The sequence below is a fragment of the Argiope bruennichi genome, chromosome X2, assembly GCF_947563725.1.
Source record: "Argiope bruennichi chromosome X2, qqArgBrue1.1, whole genome shotgun sequence".
Taxonomy (NCBI): Eukaryota; Metazoa; Arthropoda; class Arachnida; order Araneae; family Araneidae; genus Argiope; species Argiope bruennichi.
The window spans coordinates 35,532,410-35,547,865 of record NC_079163.1 but is presented as its reverse complement, the minus strand read 5'-3'; the positions used below and the strand labels follow the sequence as shown (position 1 = coordinate 35,547,865).

Sequence of the window (15,456 nt, the reverse complement as noted above, 5' to 3'; positions counted from 1 at the left end):
CCACATATTTTCCTAGAAAGAACTAGTATTGTGTTTCTCAAAGCAGCCTTCATTTACTGTGGTAGAGGGCTGAAAAAAATTCTGAAATTGTTTGGATAGGATTCATTTAGCTCATTATATTGACTTTCTTTGTTTACAGCTTTGATTTTGAAAGAATTTAGTTCAATCAAAAAATATAGAGAGGCCTAACTTTTCACTTCTCTCTGTCCTTAATAATAAGAATTCATTTTTTCTTATTTACATGAGAATATTTTATTACACAGTTGTTTTTAAACTAATAAAATTCCAGGAATTTGAGTTCATCTCAGTTCTTTTTCTGTCTTTCTTTGATTCTATTCAATAATAAAATTCCTTGAATAGAAAATAAGTTTTTTGATACATTTAGGAAGCATTTTAAGATCCTTTTTTTTCCGTTTTTTTTTAACTTGAAAATATTTTTCTATGTAGATTCTATACTTAAATATTGAATTAAATTGCACGAGTAAGAATTAAATGTATTAAATATTATTCGGGATAATACATCTTCTTAAATATAAAATTTTACAATACATTCTTAATATAAAAAAATCAGAAATACCCTTAAGATAAGAAAGATGGTAATGTATTTATAACTTTATTAATACCAAAAATGCTATTTACTCTTTTCAATTTTAATTCATCGAAGCATTTGATATTTCCCATAAACTTATATCAACATTATGTTGTTTGAAAACTCGAATGTTTAGAGAAAAATTTGTGATAAAATTAAAAATACAAAATATACGTTTCATGGAATAAAAATTTTTATTTCAAAATTAATATTCAAGATATGAACATACTTAAAAAATAAATTCTTATTTCCAATTTCGATAATAATAAAGTTTGAAATAAACAAATTAAGACAATATAAATTAAGAATATCGCATGCTTATGTTAATTCATATTTTATTGTTTTAATTCATTTATCGCTTTGAAATATTTGTTTCATCAGTTCTGAGTCTTATTTGATTTAGCATAGCTTTAGATTTATTCCCACATTTTATAAAATCCAATTAAAATCAATTGGCTTTATGTATCAATTCAGGAACCTTCAGTTTGTTGTTTTTTCTAATCCCAGGTGTTATAGCTGCGCTATACCACCTACATGAAACCAAAGATCTCTAAGAAGTCCAAAAACAATAGCGGATCCATTAAAATCTCAAAAATCGTAAAATTTCAACATTTAGGAATGTGATTGGGGGAGGCTTGATTTGCCTTGCACCAAGGACATTCAGCAAAGATTCTCAGTCCCTGTTGGGAGGTGAGGGATTTGGTGTAACCACTCAAAAAACGAAAGAGAGCCGTTTGCTTTTTCCAGAAATATTCAAGCGGTGACACCAACCAGGATTCTTACCAAAGTACCAAGGGTGAGCAGGTGAGACTCTCTAAAGTGCACTCGACTCCATCTTTTTGATAGAGGAGATTTCAGAATAAGTTAGTGTTGCATCTCAGTTGAGGCAGTCTTAGCTAAGTTATCCGTTTTCTCATTACCATTTAAAACCATCATGTGAGGGGACCCATTGAAAGTGTATAGAGTGTTCAGCGGAGAGTCTAGCAATAATGTCCAATGAGAAAGGTGCTGTATAGAGGCGCGATCCGTTAAAATCCAAATGTCTTCGAAGACAATTTCAAAGGACGCGTCGATATATTGAAGTTCCTTATAGATTTCAATAAGTTCGGACCTGAATACAGAACAGTTGACAGGATTTCTAAACAAAATATCAGTAGTTCCTTCAGGAGTCTCAATGCTCACGCCACTACCAGAAACACCACCATCTCCTTTACTGCCATCAGTGTACATTTTCAGAGCCGAAGATGGAATGCTATGAATTGTTTCTAGAGACAATGTCTAGTAAATTCAGGTAACTCTGACTTTTTGCTAATCTTGGCCAAGAGATCAGTATGGAAATGAATTCGATCAGGGTCAAACTTAAAATTCCAAAACCTTCAGTTTTGATTTGTTAATAAAAATTATTTATTTATATAATTCAATTACAGAGTAGGTAATTAAATTGAAATTGAAAATATCTTTAAATAACTAATCAAGTGATTTACATTAGAATATTCAGATGGCAAATTTCTACAAATTAAGAAGTTTTAAAAGAAGTTGGAAAAATTATTTTTTCTTAGAACCAGCACGATTGGTCTCCCAGAAATTTTCTCGCATTCTTTCCTAATAAAGTCATCTCTCTTCCTTCCCGTTTAAAAACAAGGGATATTTGGCAAAACTGTGAACTCCACTAGTCCTTAGATTTTAATTTTCATTCTCGTACATTAGCGTTTTGTGCTTCGTAAGATAATAAGATAGTGGGGGAACTCAAGTAAGCATTTGCGGTGCCTTTCTAAATATAGAAGGAAATCAAAATTTGACACAAAGCTGTAATTACGGAAACGAGATCACATAATAAATTTCATTTATCTAAACGGTCAAACTATAGATGAATTGGACTCAGATACGGATCTTCACTCAGGATGCTAAAATTGTGTATCAATTTTTTTTATCTAGTCTTATCATTTTTGTAGTTTCCTTGCACTCGGACAGACTGGAAAAGTTTCTTTGAGGGTATTTTATTTAAAATTTGATGGAAATCTAAAAATTTGATGTTAATTTTTTTTACCAATCTTATCTCTCTAGCTCAAGCCTTTTTGAATTCTCATTCTGACGCGTAAAAAAAAATATTATTTGAAATCTGAGCATGAAAAAGAGCGTAAAGGATATTAGATTTTGATTGGGGCCGGGATATCCTGGTTAGTAGGGCGTTGGATTCACATCCCTTGGGTTGCGAGTTCGAACCCCGCCGGTCGAAATCTCTCCATGAGTGTGGTGGCTGGCGCATGTAAGAAATCTGTTGTGGTCACAAAGTCCTCCATGTTGAGAGTAATACTATTGGGGGGTATTGTTTCAGAGTTGATTAGTCTCTGATTCAGGTCTAAATTAAGATCTGTAGTTGCATGAATGAAAGCCCGTCCCGTAAAAAAAGTTGTGACGTGTGAGTAGCTAAGTCGTACTCTTGGCACTAGTTGGCACTATTTAAAAAATAAAAGACGCTCACTCAGCTTAAAACGCTGACAGATAACTGTCAGCGGGCTTGTAAAGTGCCATAAGTCACAACACACACACACAGAGATTTTGATTATTCAAAGTAAAACAAACTGCGCCATATTATAAAATAAAAATTATAAACGATAGCTTTGTTAAACGATCTAATTATTAATTTTTAATTATTAAGTTCCATTAGATTTTAAATGATCTTGTGAGTAATTTTAAACTTTTGTTTTTAATGCAATTATATAACATGATTAAGAAAAGTGTAAACGACAAATAAAAAACATTCATTTTAACAAAAAAAAATTTTTTTAGCAACACAGAGTCAAATTAATTTTTGAATTGTTGAAAACTAAAAATAATCGAAGATTTTTAGAAAATTATAAGTATAGAGGTTTTTTCCAATTTTTTAATCTATGTAAGAAGTTCAAATTTTCTACTTCTATCTATATTTAAAAAAAAATTATCAGTGGGCTTTTAGTAATTCGATAATTGTCACAAAATAACTGGATAACATATTTTACGAAAAATATCTCATATTCAATAATTCAGGAGGAAATAAAAAGGAAAACCATTTGTTTTAATTATTAATATATACCTAGAAATACATAAAAGTTAATGATATTTTATATACTAATAGTATACGTTTGAATAGTGGAATTTTTCTCGCAAGTCTCTTTTTTAGAAAAATAATCAAATAAAGATAGCTTATTGCCTTAAGAAATAAAATAAACTACTGCTTGAAGAAAAGCACATTATCAACAGCTCTTACTTTAGGTATCTCTACCCATGAATATATTTAAATTTACATTTAGAATAAGAAATTTAAATTTGGAAAAAATAACATTTCTTTAACATTAGTTAATAGCTGTCAAATATTCTAAGCTATTCAAATAGCTGTCAAATATTTACCTAAAACTTTGTAAAAAATATACAGTGACAACAAAGAATCCAATGTATAAACATCGAAGGTTTCAAAACATTTTTGGTTAATTCACGCAGTAAAAAAGTATTTTGATTTTTTCTCTCTCCAAATTAATTAGCTATTTAAATGAATTGCTGGATATGCTTTTAAATTGCAATTTAATCGATCAATCTATTTGTGATATCCAGCAAATTGATTATCAAGTATTAAATGCGCATTTAAACATGTCTGATATTTAAATCATTAAAAATTTAGAATTACAGTAATGCAGCGCCCTCAATATTTTTAATTCGAAAAGGAGTGTAACAACTCCTCTTTTTAGAATTCTTTTGATCCTTCACTAGCGGGTCATCTCAATTTATAGAAAAACAGGCAGATCATTTACATTAAAATTTAATTAAACAATTAAATTATTTATATTAAATAATATTAATAATGAATTAATATATATTAATTAATTATATAATTATTTACATTAGTAATAATTAAAAAATTTACACGGAAAGGCATAATGACGAGAAATAATGCCATGAAGTAAAATTTTCATAAAGGATATGCATATTCATTAAAAGGAATATGCATTAGTATACAATTTCAAGTACAAGCTATAAAAGACAGAAAATGCATTTTATTGAAGGTAACATTCACCGATTCCAAATGTGTTTGAGGCAATTCGAGTAAAATTCATTTCAAAGATTTAATCACAGCAACCAAACATCGAATTTTGTAAGTTAATCTCGAATTAAAATGAAGAAGTCAAATGGTATATCGGACATTTCCTCGATGGCCTTAATTATACTAGGTCAAGTAATCATTATACAAGAAAGTAGATACTTGACAAGTACACAGAAGAAAGAGAGAATTATTTGAGTTAGAATAATAAATTCTATAATATTTTCTTTGAATAAGAACCCGATATTTATATGTGGTCACTGGATGCGTGAATTAAAAATCGAGATACCCATCGGTCAGATTTTTGAAACTCAACTCCAGCAAAAAAAAAAAAAAAAAAACTGTTTGTAAATGTACAATTTAAATTTTAATACCAGATTATAAATTAACTTATCGACAGATATTTTTTAAACTCTAATTCATAGGATAATTAATCTAAGAGCCAAGATTTGCTTTTCTGAAGGCTTTGCTTCTTTGCTTTTTTTGAGCTAGAAAATTAATTCTATAATATTTTTATTTTACTAAAAATCGAGATTCCTATCGGTCAGAATTTTTAAGCTCGAATAAAAAAAAGCTTTTTGTGAGTCTGTAATTTAGATTTTAATTCCATAATATAAATTAACTTATTGTAAGATCTTTTTTAAAATTTAATATCCTAATAATCTATCAAATGGCGTCTTTGATAATCTATCAAATGACATCTTTGATAATCTATCAAATGACATCTTTGATAATCTATCAAATTGAATTATAGGAAAGTTAATTTAAGAGTCAAAATTTGTTTTTCCGAAGGGTTTGCTTCTTCGCTTTTCTGAGAATTATAAATTCTACAATATATTTCTAATGAGGACACGCTTTTCATTTGTGGTTACTGGATGCGTGCATTAAAAATTGAGATATCCATCGATCAGATTTTTGAAGTTAAATTCGAGTAAAAAGAATAATAACTATTTGTAAATATCTAATTCAGATTTTAATTCCAAATTATAAATCAACTTATCCATCGATCTTTTTTTTAAATCTAATTCATAGGATAATTAATTTAAGAGCCAAGATATGCTTTTCTGAGGGAGAAGCAAGCTTTCTATTAGGTATTTTTTTTAAATTTTGAGTTTGCAAATATTTTTTAAATATATTTTTAAAAGTATGAAATTTTTTAGACGTATAAATTAGAATATATATATACGTCAATTATCTTTAAAATCTCTTTAAGATATATTATTAAAAAAATAAAACCTGCAATGTTTAAATTTTTCAAATATTCAAGTGAAGTCATTTTTAATTTTATTTTTTCTTGTTATCATATAAAAATACATTAGAATCAAAATTGAAAATTAATTTATAATTCCACTTAAAAGTTAATTTTTTATGAGCACACGCACTGAATTTTTATAGAAATCTTGTATTTTTTAGACTAAAAATTACTTTCAACAATCTAAACAACCCGAAATATAATATACATACCCAGTTATTTTTTAATCTATAACAGGAATCTTTATTGTGGATTTTATATATTTTTAAAAAATTAAAACACTAAGTGCATTTTAAAAACATTTACATCTGATAACAACATTGCTTTGAGGACAAATTTTATTTAATTCTCTGGAACAAATGAATATTTATTTTAATTTACATTCATTTTACTTCATTGTATTTTAGACACATTAAAAACAAATTGTGGAAATGAAACCTAGATATAAAAGTTCATATTTTTGACACTTTTTTGCTAATTTCAAAGCCCTTCATCGATTAAAAAAATCACTGTTTTTTTCCCCTTTCTAAAAACTTGTTTATAGGAATAGGAAACATTATACCTGAAAATAGAGGGCATTATACGATTTATAAGAACATCCATCTCTTTGCATTTTCTAGAGATTCTACGAATGATCCAAGTTTTTGTAATGGTATAAAACAATCATGCGTGAAAATGCTAAAAGGTTTGAGATTTGAGACAAATATGATGTAATACGTTTTGAATAATGCATTTCCCATTGTATTCTAAAAAACGTTTTCTAACCCATTATTCAGAACTATTTGTGGTTTTATATAAAATGAATTTCATCTTTAATTTGGTGTTATTCAGAGCTCGAATCAGTAAGGTTTCAGAGTAATTTAATATTTAATATTTCAGAGTATTTTAATATTTCAGAGCTCGAATCAGTAAGGCTTTCTTAATAGTCAAGTTCAATATGTTTTAGATTTTTATATTTAAAAAAAGAAGATATACTCTTTTTTAGGGGAATAAATTTATTTAATTTTTTTCAACGAATTTCCTTTGGAAAAGAGCTCTTCTGAAAATTTATCCTTTTAAAATATGATCGCTATTTATGTTGAAATAAAAATACTTCTCAGAATGCGATTCTAGAGCTATAAAAATTCCAAAATATTAATAAATACAATAAAGGATTTAAAATGAAAAATATTTCTTCTTGGCTAACTTTTAATACTAGCATGGATGCCGTTTGAGATTTCACCGATATATTTAATTTATTTTTTTCGGCTTTGGGAGTCAATTAATTCTTTAAAATTATATTTCGGGGAAATAAAATTAATAAAATTCCACCAAGTAGCAATTCATTGAGCTAGAACTTCAAGCTTTTAGAGATTAAAAGTATTTAAGAAAGATCTTTGCAAGTGCTAATCACCATAAGATGTTTCAGTCAACATTTTTTTTTAATTCTATTTTTCTAATTTATTTATTTTTTAAAGGTGCAGCATGGGAGATAACGCTGTTCAAAATTCAGAGCTTGGTAATATCTTATTAAAAAAAACCTTGTTTTCGGTTAATGGTGTTTAATAGTAGCGAAAAAAATAACGCAAGATACATTATATGTTAAAATTTGCTTTGATAAAAATATTTCCCATGATACTAGTTGTTTTTAAGTAATCTAATCTGTAAGGGAATGGTCTCTGATTAGAAGAGATCTTATATTTATACTTGTCCATGAAACATTCCGACACCAATATTATATATATATATATATATTCATTCTTAAACTTCGCTGAATTTCCTTGACCTAACCTTGAATAATTGCCTTTGCTGAAATCAGGAAAGCATAATGGACTTAAGATTATCATAACAAATTCCATCTAATTTAAAAATATTTGCAAAATTGGAAAATTTTTCGAGGTTTCTGTGACGACATAAAAATAAAATCAAAGTTTTTAAAAATTATTTTTTTGTTTTTTAAACAATGAATTTTTTAAAAGGAAAAAATAATGAAATTAGAGAGAAATTTTTTTGTCTTGGAATTAAAATTTAAAGAATTTTCAGTACATCTGAATTGAAATCATGCATAATTAATTTAAATAAAATCATAGTTTGATTAAAATTCTAATTAAATTTATTTTATAATTCATTTAATTAAATTTATAATTTAATCAAAATTATGTATAATTACAAATCGTGTACAAAATATGTAACTCAAATTAAAATTATGAACAATTAATTTAAAGAAAATAATATTTTCATGAAATTTTTAGTTAGAATTATAATTATAATGAATTTAATTATATTTATAATTTAATCAAAATTTTGAATAATTTGATGTTATAAAACAAATAATTATCCTTGTTTTTAGACCGGTTGAATTATACTTACTACCAAGTTCTAGTCTTTGGTTGTCCATGGTAAAAATTTCACTATCTATGTCTTCGTAATGTCAGAAACCATAAAGATAAAAATAAAAACTTTGACTGGATAATTTGGTTTAAATTAAATTAATTATCCATAAATTATCATTTATATTATTATTTGACATAGGAAATGTTTCAACATCTAATTCTGAAAAGATGGCTGGCCTTTGTGCGCACCAAATTTTTCGATAAAACAAAAACCTTGATGTTCCCCCTTTTTTTTTTTTTTTTTTCTCAAACCGTAATGACGTATCTTGGTTTATTAATTAATTTTTAATTAATCATGTAATAAGGTACTGATTTTGTTTTCATAAATGAATCTAAATCCCAAAAATATTTCAATGCATCATTACAAAATATTTGCCCATAAACGGTTAATTATATTTTAATTAAAAAAATTTACATTATACCTTTTCTATTCACCTAAAAATAATTAATTCAAAAATAGTTCAATTAAATTATGGAATTACATAATCAATTTTATTTCTCAATAAGGATGAAAACTTAAAATATATAGCCATTAACAGCAATTCAATTATCAGACACAAAATATCTCACATATAGTTCAAATACTTTCTATTCATAAAAATTCTTCAAAAAATTTTACATTTTTGTTTATTCAAAATGTTTTTCGATTTACGGATAAACATTAAAGCTCTTGTGCGTTGTTCCAGATCTTTGATTTACAATAAATAATTAATAAAAAGTTTTATGAAGTCTCATACATTAACTACATTTTTAATACCTAATTTTTAAAATAAGTATTTATTAATAAGTAATGCACAAAATAGATAATATATAATATAAAAAATATTTGGGGAATTTTTTTTATTATTAAAAAGCTTTCGCATACTAAAAATATATTTCGTTTTGAATATCTTAAATAAAGTACTTTAACATTATTTGATACTCTTATGACCTAAGTAATTTTTGCAATAAAAACTTTAATTTTTTTGAAAAATTTTTTTTACATATTTAATTAGTAAAAATGATACTGAGGATAAAATTTAAATTAAATAAACAAATTTTTACATATGCAATTAATAAAAATGAGACTGAGGTTAAACATTCAAATTGAATAAATAAATTTTTGCATACGCAGTTAGTAAAAATGATACTGAAGATAAAATTTAAATTGAATAATCAAATTTTTACATATGCGATTAATAAAAATGACACTGAGGATAAACATTCAAATTGAATAAATAAATTTTTACATACACAATTAGTAGAAAGGTGACTAATGATAAACATTTAAATTGAATAAACAAATTTCATATATGCGATTAGTAAAAATGAAACTGAGAATAAACATTTAAATTGAATGAATAAATTTTTACATACGCAATTAGTAAAAAAGAGACAGAGGCTAAACATTTAAAATGAATAAATACATTTTAACATATGCAATTAGTAAATATGAGGATACACATTTAAGTCAATTAAACAATTTTTAAAATTGCAATTAGTGAAAAGTGAGACTGAGTATAATTTAAATTAAATAACAAAATCCTTTCATATACAATTAGTAAAAATGAGACTGAGGATAAACATTTAAATTGAATAAGCAAATTTTTATATACGAAATTAGTAAAAATGTGATTGAGGATAAGCATTTAAATCGAATAAACAATTTTTTTCGTATGCAATTAGTAAAAATTAAATTAAGAATAAACATTTAAATTAAATAAACAATTTTTTTCATATGCAATTAGTAAAAATGAGACTGAGGATTAACATTTAAATTAAATAAACTACTATTTACTTTATAAGCAGTTATTTCTACACAGAGAAAAATATTTGATATTCAACTATTGAAAAATGGCATGCAAAATTATTATTAGCAAAAACGCATTGTTGACACTCATTAAATATTAATAGCCAATGCGCATTATTTAAAACAATAATTGTATTCACCTCTGCCGCTGGTTCTATTTTCGCTCAGCCCGGGCGAAACGGGGAAACTGCTGCATCTCCAGTCTCTTAAAACTTGCTGCAAACCGTCCTTAGGATACACACGCTCCTAATAAAGTAAATATAAATAATATTTTCATCAATATGATTTGTTCAGAAAAATTTAGATAAAGCTTTTTAATCTTATTTTATAGATTTATAATTCAAATGACGTCAATAAAAGCCTTTTTTTATTTTTTCGAATCAAACTTTAACATACGCAATTTGAAAAAATGGGAGAGAGGATGAAATTTTAAATTGAATAAATTGCTATTAAATCTTTTATGACAGCATTTCCTTATATAAAACAATATTTGATATTCAGCTGTTAAAAAACAACATTAAAACAACGAATAAATATTATTAGTAAATGCACATAATTTAAAAACAATAATTTTAATTATATTTGTCATTGATTCAATATTCCCAAAGTTCGGACTTAAAGGGGAAACCGCGGAAAAAAACCATCGTTCAAATAGACAAACTCCTAAAAATAATAAATATTATTTTCATAAATATATTGTCGCGTAGAAAATATATTAATATATTATTGGTAACATAAATAATTTTCTAAATATATTTACTCATAATATATTCATCAATAAATTTCATATATATTTATGACATAATATAAATAATATTTTTCATCAATATAATTCGTTTTGAAAATTTAAAAAAAAAAGCTTTTTAATCGTATTTTATATATTTACGATTCAAATAACTTCCGCAATAACAGCTTTTTTAGTAATTAAACATTTATATAAGGAAATTAAGAAAATTCAATAGACGATAAAATTTTAAATTGAATAAATTGCTATTAATTTTTAAAGCAATTTTTCCCTGACACGGAAAAATATTTAATATTCCATTGCTCAGAAACGGCACTAAAATAATTCACAACAGATATTATTAGCCGACAAATACGATTTAAAACAATAATTTTAATTACTTCGGAAGCTGGTTATGTTTCCCGACGACCCGTGCGAAGAGGGGGAAACTGCTGCACCTTCCACTGTCTTAAAACTTGCTCCAAACCGTCCTCCGAATAGACAAGTTCCTAATAAAATAAATATAAATAATATTTTCATAGCGGACCGAGTGCGCATGGGTTTCGAAAATCCCCTCTCGCGGAGCCAATATCGATTCCCTCAAAGTAAAAGAAAACGCATTTCTATTGGCTGAGTTTGTAGCACAGGCGCGGTTGGCGCCTTCCTAAATGTCAGTGGCGCGCTTGGAGGGAATATAAGGTGGTAACCCCGAGGCTTTAGCGGGAAAGCTCATTCCAAGTTCTGGTTTGCGCTGACGATCCCGCCGCAGTAAGCTTCAGTAGCGAGAGTAAAGAAGGGGGTCCCTATGCAACGACGACCCCCTTGAACTGACCAGCAATGCCGGGCATCGTCGTTTTCAAGAGAAGATGGTCGGTGGGGTCAGACGACTTTGTTGTCCCAGCCGTCATTCTTCTACTGCTGCACACCGCATGGTAAGCAGAGATTTTGTTCCCCCTTATCTTCTTTTTGATCCTAGTGTAGGCATTCGCTCTTCCGGTTCTTTTGATCATCCTGTCACATTTCTCTATTGATTACGGTTCGCTCCTCCCTGAGTTTGGGTGTTTGCAAAGTGTTCCTTTCGGACCGCATACACGAGGGAAGGCATCCCTTCCAAAATGCCACTGAGTGCCCCAATTATCTTTTGATCTCCAAAACGCATCTCTCAACTTTCATTTTAGATGGGGGAGAGAGTGCATAGAGAATTACTCACTTGATAGTTGCATAGCAGTTTAAAAATGAGAGACTTGAGTTCTTTCAAAGAACTGTCAATCGAATTTAAAATCGGTACTCCCCGTGCGGGCACCTCAAATGCAATGCAACCTTAAATTATTTCTATATGAAGAGTGAACCATTGCTTTCTCTGCAAGGCTGATTAAATTCTATTAAAATTACAGATTGAGAAAATAATATAAAGCCTATACATCTTATTTTCAAATGCAGAAGTTTAAAGTCGGAATTTTCTGAAGGGGGCATTCGAAAGTTTTCTTGCTGCAAAGTTTTTGATAGTGAAAAAAATTAAAAAGGACGTATTGATGAGAAAAATTTTGGAGGTTGCAGTGTGTTTTAATATTATGATTATATTTGTTAGTGTAATTAGTTTATAATACTTTATATAGCTTTTCTCGTGCTTTAAATTTATTTCCTATAGAAAGGAATTTAGAAATGAAAAAGATTAATCATAATTATTCTTTGAATTAAAAATGAAGAGCAATACCTTTCACTCCAAAAATGAAAGCAAGTATTTTTTATAATTATAATCTTCAGAAATTAAACTGTTAATCTCACTTAAATGAATTTTTATGAAAAATTTTTTAAGGGAAACTTTTAAGAATCAATAAACTACAATATAAAAAAGTGTTTTGTAACATAAATTTTCAAATGAGTATTTTATTATTGCATTCCAATGTCTTGTGTACTTTTACATATATATATGTTTTATACTATCCAAGTTTTAATATGAAATATTGTATAGTTATTACTTATATAAAATTTTTGCAGTATAAAAGTCACAAATATATTCTGTTCATTTGATTCACAGATTTATTCAATTCAGTTTTTGTATTCATTATTCTGAAAGATAAAAGTTATTACAAAATTGAGAATTTCATTAACAAGGCTTCCGTGTAAATTTCCTCTTCCAGATATTGCCTCTGAGTGTAAAGTAACTGATTTGAATTTGAATGCAGCTTGACCTTGAGGAAATAATGCTTTTTCTAATTATAGAGGATCTTTCATTTTATACAGAAAAAAAAAGCGGAATAGATAAGTAGATTTTCTTCTCGAGTTCCGCATTCAATGCTATCTTTATAGAAATGCATGAGAATATTATTTTAATTTTAGCTAAAATTCGTCGGAGTGCTTCATAGTCAAATTTTATGTTGCTAAACTTAAATTAAAATGATTATTTAGTTTCCCAATTTGTTTAATCGTTGCAATGCACCCATAATCATGCAAGGAGAAATGCTGGCGCTCTTTTCGATCAAGTCGTCCCGGAGAAGATGCGAACATTCGGGCTTCTCATTGCCTCAGCGATTGATCCAGGAGCTTCACCAATTACCTGCAGTGTAGTTACCGGGGCAGCATTTTCAAATCATGTTGCATATAGCTGCACTTAGGTAATTGCTTGTTTTTTCGAAACAACGTAAAATAATAGAGGATAAAAGTTTGAGTTGCAAGTGAAAAAAAAAATCTTAACTATATTTTATAAATTCAATTGCTTTTGAATTAGGAAATAATCTTGATCTCTCATTACCGTCATATTTCCTGCTTTTCACATTTCAATGCCATCTTTATAAAAATGATTAAAGTGCGCATTTTAGTCAAAATTAATAATGTTTTTTAATCGAAATTCATGTTACTAAGCATAAATTAAGATGATCATTTATTTAGTTTCTCTTATTCGTTTAACTGTCAGTATGTACTCCCAATCATCCAAGGAGAAATACTGGCGCTCTTCTCGCTCGAGTCATCCCGGAGAAGATGCGAGCATTCGGGCATCTCAGTGCCTCCGTGATTGATCCCAGATCTTCACCAATTACCTGCAGTGTGGTTGCCGAGCAACATTTGCAAATCATGTTGCACATAGCTACACTTAAATAATTGATTGTTTTTTTTCGAAATAATGTTAAAATAATAGAGGATAAAAGTGTTAATTGGAAAAAAAAACCCTTACTATATTTAACAAATTCGATTATCTTCGAATAAGAAAATAATTTCGTTAACTGATTGGGGGATAAGGATTGAACCGAATCAGTTTTGGTTCAAATAATTGATCTGAATTTTATATTTTTTGAAAGAATATAGAAAAAATTTCTATGAAAAAATAGTTCTCATGCTGCATTTTCGAAACAGTACCTTTAAAAGGTTTTTGCAAGAGATGATGTTTTAACAGTCTTTTTCAACAAGGAAAAGATATTTTTTAAATACTTAAAGCTTTAAAAAAGAATGATTTTTAATTATTGACATTTTTCCAAATATTTTTTGTTAGTGCATCTAAGATTCTCTAAGTAAGAAATTCATATTAGTTAATGCATGAACTAAGCTTATGAAGTGAAAAAAATATTAATGATAAAAAAAATATGCTCATTCATATACAAGACCAAACTTAAAGGGAAAAAATTAAATACTAAATGACTTCGGTAAATCCTATTTTTCAAAAAAATTCGATGCAATTTACTTCTCTGGAGAATGATTATTAGATACTTTATCGATGATATAAAAGTAGATCAGTTTTAATACAGAAAATAAAAAGTTCAGTAGAAAATGCGAAGAACTATTCTACGAAAAGGAAGGACAAATTTCTAAATCTTTGTATACCTAATGATATTTTCCTCATCTTTCCAAGTTTTGAACACTTTTAATTAAACAACTGATATTATTTAGTTAATCGTGGAATCAGAAACATGTTTTAAAAACCTTTTGATGGCTATCTGTGTTCAACTTCGGATAATTTATTATAGCTAAGCTCTCTGCTTTAAAGAACTTTATAATATCCATCCCTAAAGAAATACAGTTAAAAATTATAGTGAGATGGCATGGATGTTGTTTAAGCTGGTATCCTGTTTTCATTCATTCATGCAACATTGATAGGGTGGTAAATTCGAAGATGCATACGTGCACCAGACTCGGAACAAAACATATTTTTGCCGGAAGGCCTCAAATTCGCAGCCGGTTTCGAACTCCAGGCTCTATTACTCCACCAACCCGATCTTAGGTTTAGTATAGGAGAAAATCATCATATTACATCGCAGGAGGTTCGATTCCAGCATTCTCCTTCTATATATGTGTCCCTTTATGATTCAAATCAGTTTTTTTTAAAATTTAAAATCGATCTTTATATAATAATACATAATGCCTTTTCTCAAATCTGTAAGTTAAATATATGTATCAGAAATAAAAAAAAATCATAAAATGTATCTATTTTGCCCTGCCGTAAAGATGCGACAATGATTTTGAGGAAATTGCATAAACTTGAAAGACTTATGGGATTTAATTAACTGAAAATAGCTTGATTATTTATAATTTTTATTGTTAAATGTTTTATTTATTTGATTGATATATTTTTGAAATACTGATATTTTTTGTTCCTCGTTTATAACAACAGAAAATGAAAAATTGTTATCAATATATCAGCAGCTGCAAATTCTTTGTAATAAGTA

At 27.6% G+C, this 15,456-nt stretch overlaps 1 protein-coding gene across 2 annotated transcripts in view; it reads left to right on the top strand.

The window, feature by feature from the left end:
- The first annotated feature begins 11,534 nt into the window (after positions 1-11,534).
- The window catches only part of LOC129960917 (diacylglycerol lipase-alpha-like), a 190,894-nt gene continuing 186,972 nt past the window's right edge, over positions 11,535-15,456 (top strand). For both annotated transcript variants that reach the window (XM_056074649.1, XM_056074648.1), the window contains exon 1: positions 11,535-11,730. In XM_056074649.1, the coding sequence (XP_055930624.1) occupies positions 11,636-11,730 (95 nt within the window). In that variant the 5' untranslated portion in view covers positions 11,535-11,635. The remainder of the gene's footprint in view (positions 11,731-15,456) is intronic.